The sequence below is a fragment of the Rutilus rutilus genome (assembly GCF_951802725.1).
Source record: "Rutilus rutilus genome assembly, chromosome: 2".
Lineage (NCBI taxonomy): Eukaryota > Metazoa > Chordata > Actinopteri > Cypriniformes > Leuciscidae > Rutilus > Rutilus rutilus.
In genome coordinates, this window is record NC_140210.1 from 20590302 (window position 1) to 20613710 (window position 23409).

General features: G+C 37.1%; 1 protein-coding gene across 1 annotated transcript; it reads right to left on the reverse strand.

The window, feature by feature from the left end:
• Positions 1-8658: 8658 nt before the first annotated feature.
• LOC311286124 (uncharacterized protein) lies at positions 8659-12963 on the reverse strand. Its single transcript, XM_084402175.1, has 5 exons — positions 12793-12963; positions 12214-12603; positions 11831-11986; positions 11599-11648; positions 8659-10560 (listed from the first exon to the last, which is right to left on the reverse strand). The coding sequence occupies exons 1-5, from the start codon at positions 12827-12829 to the stop codon at positions 10432-10434; spliced, it is 762 nt and encodes a 253-aa protein (XP_084258301.1). The 5' UTR covers positions 12830-12963; the 3' UTR covers positions 8659-10431.
• Between the last annotated feature and the right edge of the window lie 10446 nt (positions 12964-23409).

Here is a 23409-nt window from a genome sequence, read left to right on the forward strand (position 1 = left end):
AATGAGTTCACTGTACTAAAATGGCCCCCACAGTCATCAGATCTCAACCCAATAGAGCATCTTTGGGATGTGGTGGAACGGGAGCTTCGTGCCCTGGATGTGCATCCCACAAATCTCCATCAACTGCAAGATGCTATCCTATCAATATGGGCCAACATTTCTAAAGAATGCTTTCAGCACCTTGTTGAATCAATGCCACGTAGAATTAAGGCAGTTCTGAAGGCGAAAGGGGGTCAAACACAGTATTAGTATGGTGTTCCTAATAATCCTTTAGGTGAGTGTACATGCTTGTGTGTGAAAGGACACACATCAATTTCATGCATCTCCTAAGTCAGCTGTGTTTTTAAGGTCTTGAATAGTCACAGTAGGAGAAATGGAAAAACCACATGACCAACAACTGCAATTATTATAACCAAACAAAACAACAGAGGCAGGCAACTGGCAGGGTGCCATGTACAAATTAAGTCGACATATAATTTGACTATAATTTGAACTACTTTGTGTGTGTGTGTGTGTGTGTGTGTGTGTGTGTGTGTGTGTGTGTGTGTGTTGCCATAGCATGAAGCATAAAGCAACTAGTTTGTGAAACCTTCAGGCTTTAGATGAGCTGACCTAGAAAATGGAAAGCATCCTTAGTGACTGGGGGAGTGTGTGTGTTCACTGTTTCGCCCTGAAAGCTCAGATTTTTAGCTGCTGACATAAACAGTGCAATCTCAGGTAGGTGATCAAAATCCTCTCTATCACTAATGTGTACTGGAGCATGACACCAAATCCCACACTGCTTTAATTCAATTAGTGTACTGAAAGTCACTTTGGATGAAATGTGTCTGTAAAATGGTTTCCCAGACTATTTAAACAAAAAAATTGGGATTCACACTGTGTATTCCACCGAGTTTGCATTCAAAAGTGAACTGTTATGTTCAGTTACACTTTATTTCGATAGTCCACATTAGACATTTTACTAAGTATAAGTTACTTTGCAATAACTCAATAACTTAATAATTTTAACTACATGCCAGCTAACTCCATTAATTTGCAAATAATGTCTACTAACTCTCATTAGAGTATTAATAGACTGTTAGGTTAGGGTTAGGGTTAGGGTTAATAGAATAATTTGACATGAACTTGCATATTTACTTATAATCAGTAGAATGTCTGTTGGGGGACTATCAAAATAAAGTGCTGGTAGATATTAAGCAGACAGTCTACTAATACTCGAATTACTAGTTGACGCATAGTTGCTTATAGGTAGTATAATACTAATGTTGCCTTTGGTTTGCTCAGTTGGGGATATTTTGGGGATATTTAATTTAATCAATCAATAAATTCCACTAGAAACAAACCTTGTTGTATTATTTTAATTTAATACTGTGAAGCTGCTTTGATACAATCTGTATTGTGAAAAGCGCTATACAAATATACTTGACTTGACTTGACTTAATGTGGACCATAGAAATAAAGTGTTAGCGATTAGAGAGGCTTTAGTAATGTGTAGATTGCGTACTTTACTTCTCATTATACATAATTTAGGCTGTACTCTCTTACACATGATGTGTGTGTCCTAAGATAACATGACGTCTACCTATGAAGGACCATAGAAAAACACTACACCCACACAGTGACCTGAATGTAATGTCAGAAACTAATGGAAAATTAACAAAAAAATGGAATCTAATGAGTGTTTTCACCTTATTTTACAATATGGGTCCAAATGAAGGACTTAATTACTGCTCATTCAATAGCCATTCTTATCCAAGCTCGATAAAACCCATCGTTTATGTGTGAAAACATCTGCTCAATGAGAGAACAAACTCCTGTCACAGCTCTTTTAATAGTTCTTCATGTCTCAACACCTCTGGTCTGGTTGTCACTTTTCTTCAAAGAACAAATTAGTCTTGAGTTAAAACTTGAGTTCAATCTGCCAGACATGTTCACTCAGTGCTGCAGTTTTGAATTATGAACAGTGAAATGACAAGTTCCAAAAGAAAGCAATATTTCAAATTGTATTACTTTAGTTTTTTTTTTTAAAGTTGATGTTTAAGTTTTAAAATAAAATCCTAAATGGTTTTGGATCACTGTGTAGTTATGATTCATTAAAATGGGTATTTGTTGTATTATACAAGAGTTAGCTCATATGTCCTACAGCAGTGAAATGGTGCCTAATTATAGATTATAAAGTATTATTAAGATATGGCAACTTTCTTATTAAGTGCTGCTGTGGTGCAATCATTTGCAACATGGTTACGGATAAGTCATATTTAAAAGAGATGTTTTTCTCTTTTAATATTTTATTTCTTGTGAATGGGCCATTTTTTCTGAATTTACAGAAAGTGAAATGGTGAAGTTTCAGAAAACTACTGTTAAAGTCACCATGAAATCAAAATTGACAATATTGGAATAGTCACATGAGATCTCAGCAATAGCAAACCACAACGATCCAATCAATTAACAGATGGATAAAGTCCCACCCTACATTTTTTCTTGTTTGGGAAGCCGTTTCACTCGGCTATACATCACAATAGGGAAGAAAAGCTATCAAGACTTCGGTTTCATATCCACCAAATACTAAAGGTTTGGTTAGGGCTAAATTGAACTCTTTCACTGCCATTGACGGACATTTCCGTCATTTGTGAGAAAACGCTTCCCTGCCATTTACGGAATTTTACGACTTTCCATGTTTTCACTGTTATACAGTAGGGGGCGCTATGGCACATCTTCTGAAGAGTACTGAATCTCCTGATCAAAACACATGCGAAGAAGGTGCAGAAACTAGTGATATCATATGTAATTATGCATATGTAAAATAACACGATCATCAACATTAAACATATAAATCAAAACGGCCTAATGTTACTGAATGAAATGTCAACCCAGGAAGTGGTTAGGACTGTGCAAGTATTAAGGGTGTTGATGGACTCGATCTACTCCATCTATGTTTTGATCATCTTTCTGAAAACTTTCTGGATGTAGTGTTTGACAAAAACGTGATTTTCTCAGCTTTTTGCTCAAAATGTTGCTTTTTCATGAAACTTACCCACATTACCAACAAGTGCTGATAAAAAAGAATGCATGAAGCTAGAATAAAACAGTTGTTTATTTATAAACAGTTGTTAGGCTCTGTTTTTTCTTTTGATGTTTAGATATTCATACAAACAAATATTCTGTGGGCCATGCCATTTTTGTGAAAATGATCAAAAACGCTGGCGGTGGCTTGCAATTTTTATTTTTTTATTTTTTTTAAACGCTGGTGGGGAAAGAGTTAAAATGAAGTATTTGTGTCGTTAGATTATTCAAGTAACAAGCATGGAGTTATTTGTAGCAGTGTTAGTCATTCCACAGAAGCATATCCACATGGTGAAACTCTGAGTTCGAATGTACTTTTACTTTATAGGTCACTGGATGGAGTGAAAATGCTACTCAAGTTAAAACACTGCTTCTATTTTGACAGCAGCCCTTTCAACCCCTACAGCACTGTATGTATTAGATCAATGTCCTCTACACTTCTCTTTCAGGCATTTGAGTGTCTTTTTCACTATATCTTTATCCATAACTGAATCGAAGATTCCAAGACCGTCAGTTGAACTTTTCTGTGTTTGAGATGGATGTGCATGGTATATTTAGAACAGCTGTTAGGCATCAAATGCAGACATGGTTATTTCAGATATGACAATGAGACACATTATACAAAAATGTATGGCTGTAGGTGATTATAACAAATGACAGTCCTGTAATATTCTTTTCCCATCAGAGCTGAAACACACAATGACAGTATAGAGGAAAGTGTTGCCAAGCCTGACAGCATGTATTTGCCTATTATTTCGTCTCTTTTTTGTATTATACATCTATAGTGTTCTTTATGCAACACTGTCATAAAATGCTAACAACATGAGCAAAGAGTGCAAAGTGCGCAATGGCTGATTAGTTGGTCAAAATTAGCACTACACACGCACACACACACACACACACACACACACACACACACACACACACACACACACACACACACACACACACACACACACACACACACAAACACAAACATGTTGTGTTTTCATGTTTTATGGGGACTTTCCATAGAAATAATGATTTGTATACTACTATTACCTTACACTAACCCTACCCCTAAACCTAAACCTACCATCACAGAAAACTTTCTGCATTTTGACATGTTCAAAAAACATCCCTAAGTCTGATTTATAAGCTGTTTTCCCAAAATATTTCGGTTGTTGTGGTGACATTTTAGACACACACACACACATGTTGGATTTATGGGGACTTCATGATTGTTATACTGTACAAACTTTATATCCTATCCCCTAACCCTAAACCTACCCATCGTAGTAAACTTAATGCATTTTTACATTCTCAATGTAAATGAAAATGTATTTCCTCATGTGGACCAAAACAAATCTTGTTTTACTATCCATGTGGGGACATTTGGTCACTGATGGCATCAATGTCTGAAAGTGCTTTCAGTTTAATAATAATCATTTAAGCTCATAAAACTAAGAGCCCACAAAATACACTTTTTGAAATGTATTGAATGAAGTAAATCAATAAAATGTATTTTTATTGGTTAGACAGCAAACAAATACATAACTAAATTAATGAATAAATAAATACTTTAAATATTTTAATTATTTAAATAAATGTATTTTTTTTTATTATTATTATTATAAAAAAAATTGATAATGTCATTCCATACTACCACACAGTTACAAATTAAGGTCGGGAATGACATGATGCAATCAGCGTTTGTGCCCCGCACCCACCCACACACACCCGCATGCTCACACACACACACACACACACACACACACACACAGCATGACATCGACAGCAGCTGGCACAACCATGAAGGAAATCATCTGTTCCTCGACTGACCGAAATCGACATGGTCTATGTTTGACTACTCTGTTGTTAAGCTAAAAGAATGTCTGATATCTACTCACATGGAAACAGAAATTAATGCTGCAAGGGAAAATAAACTTCACGCCAAATCCAAATTAAGGTCAAGCTATTTTATTGCTGTTGTTTTTAGGTTTTGCATGCGTATTTCTTGTGTAAAACTGATGATATTATTTTCCCTCAGAGCATAGTGGCCCACAACAAATTCCACACAGAACTATTTTTTTTAAACATATTTTTAAAAATACTTTTTAATAGAAAAATACTTTTTAGTAGGAGTTGCCTGTGGCCTTTTTTGCACAAGTTTTATGTATGTGTAAATAAAAAAAACCCGGATAGCCAACTACTTCCTGCGAGATTCTGAAGTGTGTATATGATAGGCACTTTACTATCCCATGAGGCCATGGGAGAGGATTTGTGAATGATGATGATGGTGATGATATATTTTATTTATATTGCGCTTTTCTCCAACCCAAAGCGCTACAAGAACAATATACAAAACCAATATTAAAAAAAGAGATAAAAATAAAGAAAAAATAAATAAACAGTACAGAAGTTAATGATAGTACATTTCAGATACAATAAGCATTTTTAAAAAGACAGGTCTTTCACGAGTTCACATCTACATATAATTATTACGGTAAAGGTTATGCGTATTTGGCGTGCTGTCCGGGTGGAGGGCTCCGAGCTCGGAATTTCTGCCCGAACCCAGAGTACTCCCCCCGTTGGTAAGAGTAGATGGAACTAGAAGTAAGGAGATGGAACTAAAAGTGAGGAGATGGGGTGGAGGTGGGATGCTGAATAAACTGTCAAGGACCAGAGGGGGGTTCTGCTGTTATTTATATTGTCCTGAGTTGATTACTGATTGATCTCCACTTGTGCTAATTGGGTTAATTATCTGCACCTGCTCCTCCCGAACCTTGTTAAAACATCATATAGAGACTTCTTAAAATAGTCCAGTGTTGGGGAATTTTTAATCACCAGAGGAAGTTTATTCCACAACCGTGGAGCTGTAACAGAGAAAGAACGACCAGCCATCAACTTCAATTTAAATGTGGGCTGCTGAAGAGTAGAAGAGTCGGAAGAGCGGAGAGAACGAATTGGAATGTAAGGAGCAACTAGATTACAGAGGTATTCCGGCTCTATCCCATGAATGGCTTTATATGTTAAAAAAAATATTTTAAATTCAATACGTCCCGATACTGGAAGCCAATGAAGTTCATGAAGAACAGGGGAAATATGCTGCCGAACAGTTGTGTGTGTCAATACACGTGCGGACGAGTTTTGAATAAACTGCAATTTCTTAATATGCTTATCAGGGAGACCCGAGTAAAGAGCATTACAATAATCTAGTCTCGACGTAATAAATGCATGGATAAGCCTTTCCACATCTAGCAGCGACAAAGAAGGTCGAATTCTGCCAATATTTTTTAGATGAAAAAATGCAGATTATGAAACCATTTTGATATGGCCATCAAATGACAAATGCAAATCAAAGATAACACCTAGATTTCGCACCTGTGATGCTGGAGCCAATAACAGAATCAGTGAACAGATTTAGACAGTTATGTTTGTGCAAAGCTGCCAGCATACCAAGAAGTACCAGTTCCGTTTTTGATTCGTTAAGTTTAAGATGATTGTCATGCATCCATACCTTTATTTCTTCCAGACATGTGGTAAGAGCTGTAATTGCGAGATTAGGATCTGGGAGTGTGCTAACACAGATCTGCGTGTCATCAGCATAACAATGAAACCCCAGACTGTACTTTCTAATAATGTCACCAAACGGCAACATAAGAACAAAGAAGGTCCAAGTACTGACCCCTGTGGGACGCCCTGCTGAACTAATGTTGCCTCAGATTTGTTTTTCCCCAAACAAATATACTGCAAACGATCAGTTAGATTCAAACCAAACCATTCAAAAACAACACCAGAGATGCCTAACAAAACACACAACCTGTCAAGGAGGATGATATGACATTTAGTGTTAAAAGCAGCTCTGATGTCTAGCAGGACTAAACTGCTACAGCCACCCATATCAGCAGAAACAAGAAGGTCATCGGTGACCAGTACAAGAGCAGTCTCCGTGCTGTGTCCAGATCTGAATCCAGACTGGAACAGTTCCAATAAGTTGTTTTTGGACAGATATTGCTGTAACTTGCCAACAACAACTCGTTCGAGGACCTTTGCCACAAAAGGCAGGTTCGCAATAGGCCTATAGTTAGATAAGTTGTCAACATCACTACCAGTTTTTTTTAGAACTGGTGTGATAGCGGCCTTCTGTACTGGGGCACATGTGGAGTTTCTGCGCGAGAGCACCCTCTGGCTTTCAGATGGAGCAGCATTTACTACTGAGCACAGAGCCGTACTTCACTGACAAGCTGTGCATAAAATAATTGCAGCCTTTGCCAAATCGTGTGCCTTTAGTACCTGTAGTACCTACTCAAGAGTATGCATTTTTTCTGACATCGCATACTCTTTTGACTAGGTTCTCATTTTGAATAACTTCACAACCACTAAAAAAAGTGTGTTAATGTGTGTAGTAAGGATGTAACCTTGACATACTATATTCCCCATGATGTCATTATAATTTGACCTACCAGCGTCAGTTACGTCACTCCACTGCCATTCACAAATCCTCTCCCGTGGCCTCATGGGATAGTAAAGTGTCCATCGTATGCGCACTTCAGAATCTCACCGGAAGAATTAGGTCATCTGGATACTTTTTTCCCTCTATTTTATGAGTACTGTGAGTTTGGACATACTTCTTTTGTTACATACTGTTTTTCACCTACTTTATAGTATAGGGAAGTATATGATTTCGGATGCAGCCACTGCCTCAAGTGATTTTAAGGTAGTGCAATGAAAAATGTATCCCTGACTGATCACTCAACAGTTCATTCAAAAATGCTGATTCATTAAGGAACGAAACACCACTGCTGTGCTTGTTCATTGAGCTGTTGTATAAAGCAAAACAGTTGTATTCAATCAACACAACATAGTTTGTTAATCTTTATTATCCTTATAAATGGATACTGTAGTTGCTTCTTTTTTTTTCTTTTTTTTTTCAGTTAATGTTTATTTTATGGAACAGAAATATTTTCATGGTTTTAGTTTTAGTTATTGATAACTAATAATAGTTTAATAATAATTTAGTTAATAATAACCCTGATTTTGGGTTCCAAATAAAGATTTTGTGCAGATGAGGCACTTTAGTTATAATAAATAAGTGATTGAATGGACTTGTCTAAATATCTCATTATCACCCACACCTTATTTGCCCTTTTAATTCAACTACAAACAGGGTTACTGCAATAGCCCTCTAATAACTCTATAATCCAGTTTTCTCTGTCAGACTTGCTTTCAAGTGTTTTTTTCTTGTTTTTTTGGACTGAACAGCAAAACACTGTTGTTGAAACTCCATGAGCGCCACCTACTGGTCGCAGAGAGTGGCCATGATGTTTTGCCATTTCTTATTATAGGGCCAGAAACACACACACACACACACACACACACACACACACACACACACACACACACACACACACACACACACACACACACACACACACACACACATTACTGTACTTACACCATGAACACCAATAATAATAAATGAATATGTTCTTCCTACATTATGTTCTTTTGTCACTTATCTCTTTAATTATTTGCCAAGCACAATGAGGGACACTGAATCAATCGACACATAACATTAATTGATATGACACATTTATTTGCTATATAACCTTCACATAAAAATGTGCTTTAAAATATTAGTAAAATAAATGTGGAATATAACCAGATTTGAAATGTTTTAGACATTTTACAAAAAGCAAACCCACACTGCCCCCCTCAGGCCTAATAAAACTAAACACACTGATGGCTCTGACACCATGAGTCTCTTTCAGACATAATAACAGATCATGGACAAGTAAAAATATACATTGCCATACTATAAACATCCATTATATACAGTGACAAAATGTACAGATAAAAGAAAAATATTTGTTTTGACACATTTATATTAAATGGTATAGCACTGATTTAGCATCATTTGAGAGGTCATGTGGGATGCATTTGCCAACGTAAAAAAGGAAAGCAAATATAAAAAATTAAACCAGCTCTTTGTGCTTCATTCTGAGAAATGCAGTAAATGTGAAACTTCCTCATCCATCAGAGAGTTTAAATAAAGACTGCCGCTGTCAATCACGCTTTTGCAGACATTGCATGTACAAAAACCAATGTCACCACAAACTCACCACATGAACATTTACACAGACCAGCCTCTTTCTTCTGTCTCATATGCACTATGCACACAAGCACTAAACTTAATGGAAACATTTGTGGTTAAGATGGCTATCTTTTTAACCGGAAACAAAGCTAGACCCTTCCTCAGAAAAAGACACAGACCGTGCACTTCAGTAAAACTCCTTTGAAGAGCAACTCTGATGCTCTGAATATTTCACTTTGTTTTTGATTTCAATTAGATTTTAACTGTTCAAAAGAATTACTAGCTTTAGAAAAGCAGACCTAACATGCACCAGTTAGAAGAAAAATAAGAGGAAAAACAAGAATATATTTTACTACCGAGAAGCAACTTAAGTGGGCATTTCTCTTTTAACTTTAAAATCATAAGATAAGATAGTTTTAAAATAAGATAGATAGTTTGCCTGTTTACTTGTTGCTAACCGTTATCCAAACATGCTAATCTACTCAGCAAGCACAGAATGCTTCATCCGCCACGGATTGTTTTGGGAAAATTTAATTAGGCTAACTATAAAATTGACGCTGCAATAATTGAGTTTAAGAGAAATATAAGTACCTTAAACTAAACACCACTTCATACAGGAAACCCACGTCTACATCCTGTTATTTAGGTCATTACGTGTGTCCACAAAGACTGTTAATAGAGGAAAACAACATTGTACTGCAATGAGGACCAGAGTAACAACAGTAAGAGTAACAGCTTACTGTTATAAACAAATTATCAATGTGTGAAAAATGTGTTAAAGTTTCCAGTCACTTTTTATATTAAGTGTCTTTAATTATGTACTTACATTAAAAAGTTAGGTAAAATGTTTATTGTCTTATTTTTGTATTAAAAACACGTTTGCTTCTGTTGAGGTGGGATTCAGGTAAGTTTAGGGATAGGTTTAACGGTATGGTTAGATTTCAGGGGGCAGGGAAGGATCAACGGTGTAATTCTATAAGTTATTACAGATATTAATTACAGCTACATGCAGCTATTTTTTAAAATATAAGTATAATGTTAAAACATGTCTGTAAATAATAAGTCCATTGTATCAAATTATTAATTTAAATGTTAGTACACAGTAGTTAAAGACACTTGGCATAATATAAAGTGGGACCAAGGATCCAAGTATGGAATATCTTTTACTTTCAGATATAATGGTAGAAAGTCCTCAACCTTGAATCATTACATGTGATGTTAAATGATAATGAAACCTGCAACCTTTATCATATTTGGAATGTTTCAGAAAGCACCTCAGTTCTATTTTAGTTCTACTCCGTTTCTGTTCTGACCTGAGCATATGTACTGAAGTCAGAACACTGTACTCGCTTTGTCTTGCGTTGTTTTTGTCTCCTGGTTATCACGTCTAAAGATGCATAACACACCTCTTCCTCCTCACCCTGGAATGAAAGAAATAAAATTGCTTTCTGAAACTTGCATATATTATATTTACAGACCCTTTCCAAAAAATTAGAATATCATGGAAAAGTTAATTTATTTCCATAATTCCATTCAAAACGTTAAACTTCCATAGATTATAGATTCAGGGCACAGCACTTAAACAATTTCAAGTATTTAGTTGTTTATTTGTACATAATTTGGGCTTCCAGCTCATAAAACCCACGAAAACAGGATTTCAAAAATTTGTAATATTACATGAAATCAAACAGTAATTACACAGTGATACCATGGTCATTGAACCAGGTTTTGGTTATTTTGGCAGTGTGGGCAGGTGCAAATCCTGCTGGAAAATGAAGTCAGCATCTCCATAAAGCTTGTCTGCTGAAGGAAGCATGAAGTGCTCTGAAAATGTCCTGGTAGACGGCTGCGTTGAGTGGACAGCACAGTGGACCAACACCAGCCGATGACATGGCTCCCCAAACCAACTCAGACTGTGGAAACTTCACACTGGACTTCAAGCATCTTGGATTGTGTGCCTCTCCATTCTTCCTCCAGACTCTGGGACCTTGGTTTCCAAATGAGATGCAAACTTTGCTCTCATCAGAAAAGAGGACTTTGGTCCACTGTGCTTTATTAAATCCAGAGTCAACGCAGCCGTCTACCAGGACATTTTCAGAGCACTTCATGCTTCCTTCATTTTCCAGCAGGATTTGCACCTGCCCACACTGCCAAAAGAACCAAAACCTGGTTCAATGACCATGGTATCACTGTGTAATTACTGTGTGATTTCATGTAATATTCTAATTTTTTAAAATCCTGTTTTCGTGGGTTTTATGAGCTGGAAGCCCAAATTATGTACAAATAAACAACTAAATACTTGAAATAATTTAAGTTGTGGGCCCTGAATCTATAATATATGGAAGTTTAACGTTTTGAATGGAATTATGGAAATAAATAAACTTTTCCATGATATTCGAATTTTTTGGAAAATGTCTGTAAATGTCTAAAATGAACGTGCATGTTTGCATTGTTCATACCTCAATTGTATTTCCACTTTTCAAATGGTATTTTTGATCTGTCGCAGCATCTACAGTCGATTGTTTAACATCACATACATAATGGTTTAGTTATGCAATGGTTATGTGTTACACTTCAATTTATACATTACTATCAGTCTTTGTTAGCAGGCTTTGCTTATCCAAAGTTTATCTGTATATTAAATTAAAACTGTGGCAATGCAAAAGAAGAGTGTGCAATAATGAATGATACCTGTAGTTTTCCTCTGACAGAGGCAGTACAGACAGATAGAGGAGAGGAGAACACACACCGGACACACACTGAACACCAGCGTCCAGCAGAGAACACAGTCTGATAGAGGAAGTGTGGAGGTGATGTTTGAGGGTCCAGAACACAAAGTTATTTTCTCTATATAAAATAAATAAACACAAACATATCAATGAATGTTGACTTTATATACAGTCATGAGGTGAAAGGGGTTCAGAACAAGTAGCCACTTGCTAAATATGAAATAAACACAAATGTATCAATGAATGTCAGTAAAAATTTATTTTTGTCCTGTTCATCTTGCTAATTCAGTGAGAAAGTTCTCTAGAATCACACAAGCAATGAAACTAGCAGAAAGGTTTTCTTACCAGCAAAAGAAAGACGAGTTGTTCGGTTTCCATAATGGTACACTTCAGATGAGGAGATGATGCCTTTTTCATCTTTATTTACCTTAATCTCTACTTCTGCACAGTAATACAGTCCCAGATCAGAGGCACTGATGTTAGTAATATGTAGATCATGAGAATTACTGGAGCGGTTGTGGATAAAGTTGAAATGCTGAAATGTCTCTAGATTCCATTTCTCCCTAACATTTATTAAGAGAGAGGGTTGATCTTCATTAGAGCAGTTTCTTATCCATACAAAGCGGAAACCAATAGTTACAGAGCGATCACAGTAGAGAGTGATGTTGTCTCCTGGTCTGACTTTCATCTCCACTTCTGCTCCATAGATTCTGTTCTGACTGAACAACAAAACACCTGTAAAAGTGCAAAATAACTTAATAAAGCACTTACATTTGAAATGTACTACCATACAAAAATATTTTACTATATAATATATATTTTACCATATTTTACCATATATATAATAATAATGTACCATACATTTACATAAAAAAAAAACTCTACAAACAGCTGAATACTTTCTCAAAAAAAAAATGTTCTTACACATAAGCACGATGAAAGCATTTCTTGGCCTCTCCATCTCTGTGAGTGACTGTGAATAACTGACACTATGAGGGTCTTACAGACGGCAGCTCTCATCTGATTGGTTCACGTCAATGGAAAATCTTTTCTAAAATGTCTCACGTCACAGGGGGTTGTCATTAAATTAGGTTATCATGTGTACGTACAAAGAGTAAGAGCGGTATTAACCAATCATTGATTACCCCATAGAGTTTTTTTGCTCTGATTGGTTCACAAAAATGGAAATATTCATCAAACAGAAATGAAGAGAGGGCAAAACTTTTGTTTGTCTGATAGATATGATAGATGTGTTTAGCACCAAATAATTTTTATTCAGACATGCAGATAATCATCTTCACTTGAGAAATGTTGTGCTTTCAATTGGTCAAGTTTTTTTTTTAATCAAAGTGATGTTCTCTGTCGTATTGTAGTGGGTTCAAGCCAGCAACGTGTAAACATGTCAAAACAGGAAACCACAGCTCTTATATTCAGAACACTTACAGCATACTTCTCACATTTGCTGCTGTGACATGTCGTCAAACTTCACACCTCTTACTTGATCACTGGTCACCAAGCACAAATGTTTCCATTAGCCTTTCTGTGGTTTTGTGTGTTTGTTAGAGCGCACATATTTGTAAGGAAGTTTGCTCAGCTTGTCTATACTGTGATTATACTGACAATAACAGCTGTCCATTGAGCTGAAATCAGCTGCATTATATTATAAAACAGAAACAGTAACACATGTGAAGATCAATGCATCATATGATAAATCATCTGCACAATACACAAAAGTGTGTGATGCTTTTTATAAAAACCATTAAAGTTGGCATGAAACAGAAGTTGCGATCATCTTCCCTATTGTCATACATTTCCAAATATCTTCTCGAACAAGAATATAGGAAATGTAATGTAATGTAATGTAAATGTAAATGTAATTCAGCTTTCTGTGAAGGGTAGGGTTAGGGTTAGTGTAGGCCTATGGGGATAGAAAATACAGTTTGTACAGTATTAACAGTGGTGTAATGTACCAAACTAATAATACTTCTCTACAGTCCTCAATTAAAATACAGATTCTCCCAAAAAATATTTCTGTCAACTTTCACCATTACTCCACTACATTTCCAGAATAAAATGTATACTTTTACTCCGATACATTTCCCTGAAGAATGTTCGTTACTTACTACAAAATAAAGTCGGAAGAACACAGACTGCAAGCAGGCATGTGCAAACAAGTGCTCGCACAACCGCAGTTGATTCATTTCAGAGTTGATTTCAGATTTAGCTGAGAAGGGTCTGCTGTCATTATACAGTACAAGATTGGCCGCGAGAAGCGAAATTAAACTCACTGACACCTTGTGGAGTTTGTTTTGACACGTGAGGCTGCGCGCTGCACAGAGCGGGACACTTCAAAAACGGATTTAAAACATAGACAACAAAACAGTATTATACAGTACACTACAGTACATGTTTTCATATCAATATAAAGTAATTAATTTGTTGACTAGATGCTGCATTAGTGGAGAACAGCAGTATGTTTGCCGTCGAGGCTGAGAGGATGCAAACATTAGTAGCCTACCTCAAGCGTTTAAAACAATGCGACAAATTATAACCATCTATTTTCATTTGTTTACATCCATTTGTTCGCTTTTATGCATTCGTTATCCAGCGAAGTGGCACATATTTAAAGCTAGTGACATGAGAAAACGAACTGTATCTTCATGCACCCGAGAGAAACATAAATCAGAAATGCATTCGATTTCAGTTCTCCTTTTTATAATCACTTTAACACATATTTTGATTAGATAATCATCAAGTGTTCTAAAATAGAAGCAAATAAAGTGTGAGAGTACATACAATATACATGTGTCTGATTTCAATGCTATGGCCTTTGTGTAGATATAAATAAAGTTCAGCACTTTTTTTATGTTTGTTTTCAATCAGTATCCATTTTACAAACTATTGGTTGATTAATCGGTTATCGGCCAGTGTGGTCCAAACTAGTTATTGTTATCGGTAAAATCAACTACCTGTCGACCTCTAGCGGCAGCACCTGCTACTCCGGTGAAGAACAAAGTTTATGACGAAGATAAACACCTGCGGCCATATTTGCAAGAAATGTATTCTTATGTTGGAACGAAAGAGTTTTTGAACTTTTGAACTGGATGAAGTGCCTCTTATACTTACTCAAAGATACTGTACAGAAAAAAACTCACCATCCAACCCCAAGAAACACATTGAGGTCTCCACATTCAAATTAAAGAGTTCATTTTTCAAATTTGAAACTGCATTTTTTTTTTTTTACTTAAAACTTACAATAAACATTTTGCCTTTTTTTTATTAAAATAAAATAAAATGAAAGAAACAGAGTTTGACCTTGTGAAGGCACAACTGGAACGTCCAGCCTCATGTTTCACGATGGAAGAATCAAGAATCCTTTACCAAATGCTGGCTACAGGATGGTCAGAGGGAGACTGGAGTCAATAGGCCATAGGGTTCATTGGAGAAGAATTGTAGCCTCCATGCATAAGGTTGATTCTGTGGGCATCGTCTCCAGGCTGTCAAGTCTAGGCTGTGTTGTACGCAGTTTACTCTTTACCAGGACCCTTGTCTCTAAGTTAATCAGGTTTGTATTAAAGTCAAGTTTATTTGAAGTTAATTCATCAAAAGTACTGTATGGCTACTTCATTTTGGATTGGGTAATTTTCATAATACACATTGACTTTGTTTTAATTTTATATATGAATGATATTTTATGCCCAATTGCTTTCTAGATACAACATTGTGACATTTGGAGCAGTGGATGGTTTCTCCAGAAAGGTAGCTGGCTGCTGCTGATTTTTAACATTTTAGTAATTCCACATGTTGAACACAGACTATACCAGCATATTTTTACATAACTTTTTAAATAACATGTAATGCCCAGACCTTAAATTAATTGAAAGTCTATAGACATAAACAGAGAGACATAAACTTCTTCCGCAAGATGCATTGTATGCAGTTTGGTTTATTAACCGCTTGAGTGCCAAAGTTTACATAATTTACCTTTAAGTAAAAAGCACACGACAAACAAATTTCATAATAGAACTTGGTCAGTGTGCTATGCTTGCTGAGTATACTCGTGCTTCCTGAGAAGGAACCCTATCAGTTTTAACTTTGATGCCTTTTAATTGTTTTAAATGTTTCTTTTGTAGATTATGTACTTGAATGCAGCCACAAATAACTGTGCATCAACAGCATTTCACTTCTTCCTTGAGGCAACTCACCTGCATGGTTTACCTTCAAGGTAGTGTATTTTAGAAAGTTTAAAAGCTACAGTGTTACCTATGTAGGTAAATAGGCTGGGAAAATTCAAATTGTTCAATATGAGCTTCATCATACATGGAAAAATTGGTTAATCTGACACTTTACTTGAGCTTAGTTTCCTCAAAGCAAAATGTCAGGCTGAGGCTTTTTATGTTAAGAGCAGAATTTGTTCCCTTTTCCCCCGCTGATTTTCTTTTGGTAAAAGTCTTCCCAAACAGTCCTGGGAAGGATCTATAGAAGAGTCAAATAAGAGATGAGACAGGGTAAGATGCATTAAGAGACAAACAATGTTAAGCGCACAACATAAAAAAAAAATATATTTTGTAATGATGGAAAATAAAAAAATAAAAAACAGCACTGTCCAGCTCTATTGCCTGAATATGACAAACCTTGTCATGTTCTGCTCAATGTCATTACCAGTATGCCTCTGGTTTGCAGAATCTCAAATTTGCCATTCAAACAAAGACTTGTCATGAATGCAAGAGAGGAGACAAAAGCAGGTACAAGTGCGTTTATTAAGAAATAAACAGAGTGGTCAGAGAGTCCAAAGCACGACACACAGGGGCGGGAGAGTGACACAGGGACCTCGACGAGCAACCGGGCTGGTGATGAGTGATGAACACAGTGATGATCCGAATCCAGGCGAGTGACGACGAAGAACAGAGATGAAGACACGACGAATAATCCAACTGGAACGTAGATCACAGGGAACAGCCAAAAGGTACAGGAACAAACACCGGAATATACCACAAAGCTCTGACAACAGAAGACACCGGTCACCGAGAATAAATAGGTGAGTAGATGGGAATCAGCTGGCGCTGCTGATCAGAGATAATCGGAGGACACACCCACACTAATTAACACACAACACAACAATCACATGAGACAAGGAAAAGGCAGAGAATTTGTGAACCGTGACAAGACTACTATTTGAATAACAAAGTATAATATTGCCCATCATAAGAATATAAAAAAGAATTGCTTGTAAACAATATTAAGGTGACAATAACAACAATCCTCACTTTCTCTAGGTGCTGGCTGAGACAGGGCATTCTGCAGCTGTCATGATTCTGTCCTCAAGTTCTCTAGTTATTGAGACAGGATCATGGCAGACCCATGTTTGTGTACAACACATGGTCTTTGGTTTGGGCCATGTGCTTGTGTGTCTTGTTACCTTACCCCGCCCCCTTGTTATCCTCGTTTGTCATGATTGTCTAGTTAGCATCACCTGTTCCCCTTATTGGTTCTCCTATTTATGCCTGGTTCACACCGGATGTGGAAGCGGTGCGGAACGGAAAATCACACGTGGTCCGGCGCCTGCCTGTTCACACTAGACGTGTATTCTCCGCGGCGGTCGACAAGCGCTTCTGCTCAGTTGTTGTTTATTCAGAGCTATTTTTTTTACATCATGGGTAAGTAAATAACCTCATAAAATGAATACACCATGTTTCTGTAACCAAGAAGTTTGTACACTTCTTGTATTAATACTTTTTGTTAAAGTCCGCGTGAACCGGAAGTTGCAAACGACTTTTCTCCAGTGTTGTGACGTATTTCCCAGTGAAAAGGTATATTGAACAGAGGGCAGGGTTTTACTCAGCGCTCCTCCTCTCCATCTCTCGCTCATTACAGACTAACGGTTTGAGGGGAGTGGTTAAGCGTTTGCCCAAACCAAGCCGTCAAACATACGTCATCAGGGAAGGTCCTCCAATGCAGAGGGGAGGGGCATTTTCAGATTTTGATTAAAGATTACGAAGCCAAAATTTTTTTTTGTGTGGATTGACTTGGATGGATGAATTGTTCACCACAAAACGATCAATTTAGGCAAACAAAGTAAATATGGTCAATTTTGAATTCATGTGGACTTTAATACTCGCGGTATTTTAATTTTAAAATTGCTTATATTTTGACAATTGACCGGATGTCTCGTGTTTCTTGGTGTGACTTCCTGCCGGAATGGATGCGGATCACTCGCGGCTCGCGCAAAAAATAGACCAGACGCCGAAACTGGCGCTTCACGGCGCGGGCCGGCCGCGACACGCCGCGGCGCACCGCGTCTGGTGTGAACGACACCATAGGTTAACATGGGCGCCGAAAGGAAGCGGCCTCCGTTCCGCGCCGCTTCCGCGTCGCTCCGGCGTCCTGTGTGAACCAGGGGTGAGTCTCCTTGTGTTTGCTGTCTTGTGTCGGTTCATTGTGATCTTTACCTCTGTGTGATCATTGTGAGTTTTGAGACCGTGTGATATCCTGTGAGTTTCCTGTTCCAGAGTATTGTCTAGTTATTGTTAGTTATAGTCTAGTTTAGATTCTTTGTGTTCTGTCTACGTTTTGCCCCCTTGTGGGTTTTGTTTTCCCTGTTTGTTAGTAAATAAACTATTTGTTATACATCCTGTTTGCGTTTGGGTTCATCCGTATTTATCGTGACAGCAGCAGGGACACCACCCACTGTCCTCGCCACCAAAGTCTCAAAAGTCATCTTGATAAGCGAGAGCGTAAAGAGGGTCGAGCGAGAATGCATCACAGCCCCGTGCTCGCGGGACAGTATTTGTGCGCGCGGATACTTTCTGAAGCTTGGTTTAGAGCGCTCGCGGTGCAGAAACGCGCCGGCGCGGCCCTCGTATCCTGTGCACGCGCCTTGATTTTATGTGCGCGAGTTTTGAGACTAAATAAACGCCATATTATGGCTTCTTATATTGGCATATAAGAATATTGGCATATTGGCATGTTTGGCACATTTGGCTTCTCCTAATACTTACTCAAACAGAAAGTACAACCACATATACTTCGTCTTTCAGAATTAACTGAATTAGTCTGTTGTTCAGCACGTTCAGCAGTGGGAACTGTCCGATGTGCTGAATTTATACTGGTCCTCCAAAATCAATCTGATTACATATGACAAGGCAATATATATTTCTTATAGTTTATCTATACTATACTATATCCCTATAAGTCTTTAACAAGTGGTTCTCTATTTTATATAATATATATATATATATATATATATTCTTTTGGTGATGCCATAACAAAACTTTTTAATTGTACACAAATTTATTTGCAAAAAAAAAAAGACTATTCTAATGTTTATAAATAAATTAATGAATAAATAAAAAGTGTGCCAGAGAAATATGATTAGGATAGAATCCTGTCTACTCGAAAACTAGTTGAACAGTAGTTTGTATGATTCGTGGGTTTCTTTCTCATTGTATTTTTATATAAATATGGAACAAGATTATCCTATTCAAATTATTGTGATAAACAAGTTAGGTCAAAAGTAATCTAAACGTAGTCAGATATTATAACCTAAAATGTGTAACGTAAATGGATTCAGGGACACAAAGCCGAAGCACAACCAAAACAATATTCTTCTGCAAGATGCATGCAGTTTATTTTTTAACTGCTAAGTTAAATAGTGTACCTTTAAACAGCGAAGCCAAGGTCACTTACAGCACAACTAAAGACACTGAATTAATTAAATCACAAGATGGATTGACATGGCTCATTTTATTATTTATTTAGCTTCACATACCTTCACATAAAGATGTGCATTTCAAAAGTGCTGCACAAAAATAAAGTCGAGATAAATAAATATGAGAAAACAATACAGTATAAACATTAGACAGTGTATAATAATAAGAACAATAAGAATATTTTGGACATTTCAAAAGATTTTACAGTTTCACTTTATTTTGATGGTCCCTTTAACATATTCTGTTGACTAAGTAACGTTGCACCGACATGTCTACTCACTCTCATTAGTGTTAGTAGAGTATTGGTAGGGTTAGGGTTAGAATAAGTTGACATGTAGTTGCAGAGTTACTTACTATAGTCAGTAGTAAAATGTCTGTTGGGGAGCATCACAATAAAGTGATAGCAGATATGAAGCAGACAGTCTGTTAATATTCTAATGAGAGTTAGTTGACATGTAGTTAAAGTTAAAGTCAACAGAATGTTCAAAAGGGACCATCAAAATAAAGGGCCCTATTTTAACGATCTAAGCGCATGGTCTAAAGCGCACGGCGCAAGTGCACTTAGGGCGTGTCCGAATCCACTTTTGCTGGTTTAGCGGCGGGATGTGTGGTGGCAGGGCCGTAGCTAGAGGATTCGGGGCCCCCTGAAAAAATATTGATGTGGGCACCCACCACCCTCTACCAATATCATAGCCTGTGCAATAGATGAGCATGGAGGCCCACATATAACAGAAGATGGTGATGTTGTTGTGAAACCTTTATTTTAAAAGTTAAATGTTTATTTAAATATTACAACTAATAAAAACTAACAAAAAGCAAAAAAATAAAATAATAATAATAAAACCAATTTTAAACAAGTAACAACAAAACATTTTATAAAGATAAAATGGAACTAGTAATATTATTAAATAAAGCTAATAAATGTATTCATTGAAGTGCAGTGTGTTGTATTCATGTTTTCTTGATGTAATAAATACATCATTAGCCGGAAAGTCAGGTGCATAATGCAATGCGTCGTGACTCGTGTCAATTTTTTAACTCTATTTAGTGTAAAAAGACCGGAATTTTGACCACGTAATCATTCGGTCGATTGTGGTGTGCACTGATTTTGAAAAGAGACAGTACCCGGCAGGCTGTAGATGGTAGTTTTCTTATTCCCAGCGAAATAACAACACAATCTGTCTTTAAGAACGTCTTGATCGATTGGGATACAACAACTCTCCTGGCCTCCCTCTCCTTTTCATGGCGTTTCTGGTTGCCTGATTTATGTTTTCTTTTCCCCGACATTTTTCAGTCAGTCAGTCTCCTGCTCTTCTACCAAGTTCATCGTTAACTTCAGGCACTGCCGCCTCAACTCTAATTGGTTCATTTCACGAGCTGGGGTGGGACTTACAATTGTATTGGGTCCATCTGATGTTTGTCACTGACTGAATAATAAATAAATACTTTAGATCGGACTAAACCAATTTTAGGGAGGTAAGAGAAGCAGATATTTGGAAAAGACATTTAACCAAATTGCATATATTTGTGGTTTTCATCTAAATCTCAGGCATACAACTACAATAAATATTAGAATTATTCATACAACAGGGGCCTATAGTATAACTACTGGATTTTGTGGGGCCCCCTGGGCAGCAGGGCCCCTATAATTGTCACCACCTTTCACCCCACTAGCAATGGCCCTGTGTGGTGGTAAAAGGGTTGTCCCCATTCTCTTAATGAGTAATGGGTGTGTTTTGAGCATAACTTGCAAAAAAAAACAATCAGAGTCTCATTTCCCTTTCCCTTTAAAAGCCAGTTGTGCTCGCGCCATGGCGGATTGCAATTTATATGGCGGAATTTGCGAGTGGAAAAACTGAACGCTTCTCTAGCGAGAAAACGGATCTGCTCGTGCACGAGGTTAAAGCGAGTGAGCAGACCACCTACGGGACAAAGTGTACGCACATTGTGGACCTGCCTATAGGCGCACATTACTAACGCGATCTTTAAATAACAAAAAAATACTGCGCCATTGACTGCAGTCTATTTCAGTTGCCTCAAAATAGCAACGCGACAACAATACGCCTGAACATACCTCGTTTTCAGACCAGCACGCCTATGGGTGCACAAATGGGCACAAATGCATTTGCTATTTAAACAACAGCAGGATGTGAAAATGATAACTGCGTCGGGCTGAAACTAGCAAAAAACACTTGCGTCGCGCCGGGTGTATGATAGGGCCCAAAGTGTTCCTGATTTTACAAATGCAAACTGCCCCCTCAGGCCACTTGTAAAACTCTCACACTGACTGCTCTAACCACTAAATTGAGTCTCTTTCAGACATAAACAGATCATGGACAAGTAGACACATATTTTAAATCATATCCATTATATACAGTAACAAAAATATACAGTATGTAGATGTAAATGTACGAAGAGCTGTCCTTTGGGTTCATCAACAGATTATCTACCCAGTGTTAACCTCAAATTTGGTCCTTTTTTTCTTCAGCAAGTGCATTTAATCCATTAATTGTGTAAGATAGTCCGCTGGAGTTCAGTGACGTTGACAAATGTGGGTATAAAAGTGTTAATGTTTTACTCTCATCTTGGGATTGGAAAGTCCATCTCCTTAACCTCTAGGCTAAACCTGCAGTCTGTGCTTTTGCAGACATTGCATGCAAACAAACAAATTTCACCACAAACTCACCACATGAACATTTACACTCACACACCAACGTCTGTGCATACTTCTGTCTCAAATACACACAAGCACTGAACTGAATGGAAACATTTGTGGTTAAGATGGCTATCTTTTTAACTGAGAGTAAGGCAAGACCCTTCCTTGAGAAAAAAAGAACAGGGCATTAAAGCTCCTTTGAAGAACAACTCTGGCGGTTCAAAAGAAACACTTCAAATAACTTCTTTAAATTTAATTTTAAATGTACTAAAGAATTAAATGTACAATTAGTAAAAGGCAGAACAGGTTCATGCACCAGTCTGAAGGAAAACAAAAAAGATAAACAAGAAATGTATCTTTCTACAGAGGAGCAACTAAAGTGGGCATGGATGTAGGGATTCTATTTTACTTTGCAATTGTAAGACACACTAAAAGTTTTAGATTAACACTTGGATTACGTTTTACAACCCACTTCACATGTCGCCTGTTTGCTTGTCACCAGCTGTCATCCAAACACACTATCCTGCTCAGCAGGCCCAGAATGCTGATCTCTCACTCAGCATGGAGTGTGTTTCAGGGAAATTTGATGATGCTTATTGTAAAAATGAGTCAGATAAATGTTGTGGTCATCCAATTTAAGAGAAATATACACACCTTAAACTAAACACCACTTCATACAGGAAACCCACTTCTACATCCTGTTATGCAGGTCATTACTGTGTGTCCACAAATACTGTATAGAAACATACTGGAGTACTTTTACTAAAGGAAACATTTTTTATTTGATAATTCTTTACTTCAAATACAGAAGCATTTTAATTTTTGCTAAATATTTTATCTACAATTTAATTAACCAACAGACATACCATGAACATGATGTTTTACTGATCATGGCACCTGCAACTTTCTAATCTATTCCTTCTCTGACCTGAGCATATGTACTGAAGTCAGAACTCGGCACTCTTGTTTTCTTGTGCCGGTTTTGTCTCCTGGTTATCACGTCTAAAGATGTATAACACACCTCTTCATCATCATTCTCCTGGAATAAATCCTGGAAGGAATCTGATTAAGAAATTAAGCTAAGGAATAAGTAAACAGCAGTTGAATGTTGCAGTTTACTCTTAGTCGAGTCCCAAAATAGATAAATAGCCCTGGATAAGATGCAGTAGGCATTTT

Excerpts from the sequence above, each read along its gene's own strand:
- LOC311286124 (XM_084402175.1), bottom strand. The coding sequence starts at position 12,829 with ATGGAGAGGCCAAGAAATGCTTTCATCGTGCTTATGT. Across the intron at positions 12,604-12,792 it reads TGCTTTCATCGTGCTTATGT|GTGTTTTGTTGTTCAGTCAG; the intron begins GTAAGAACATTT and ends GCACTTTTACAG. Across the intron at positions 11,987-12,213 it reads AACTCGTCTTTCTTTTGCTG|AGAAAATAACTTTGTGTTCT; the intron begins GTAAGAAAACCT and ends TATTTTATATAG.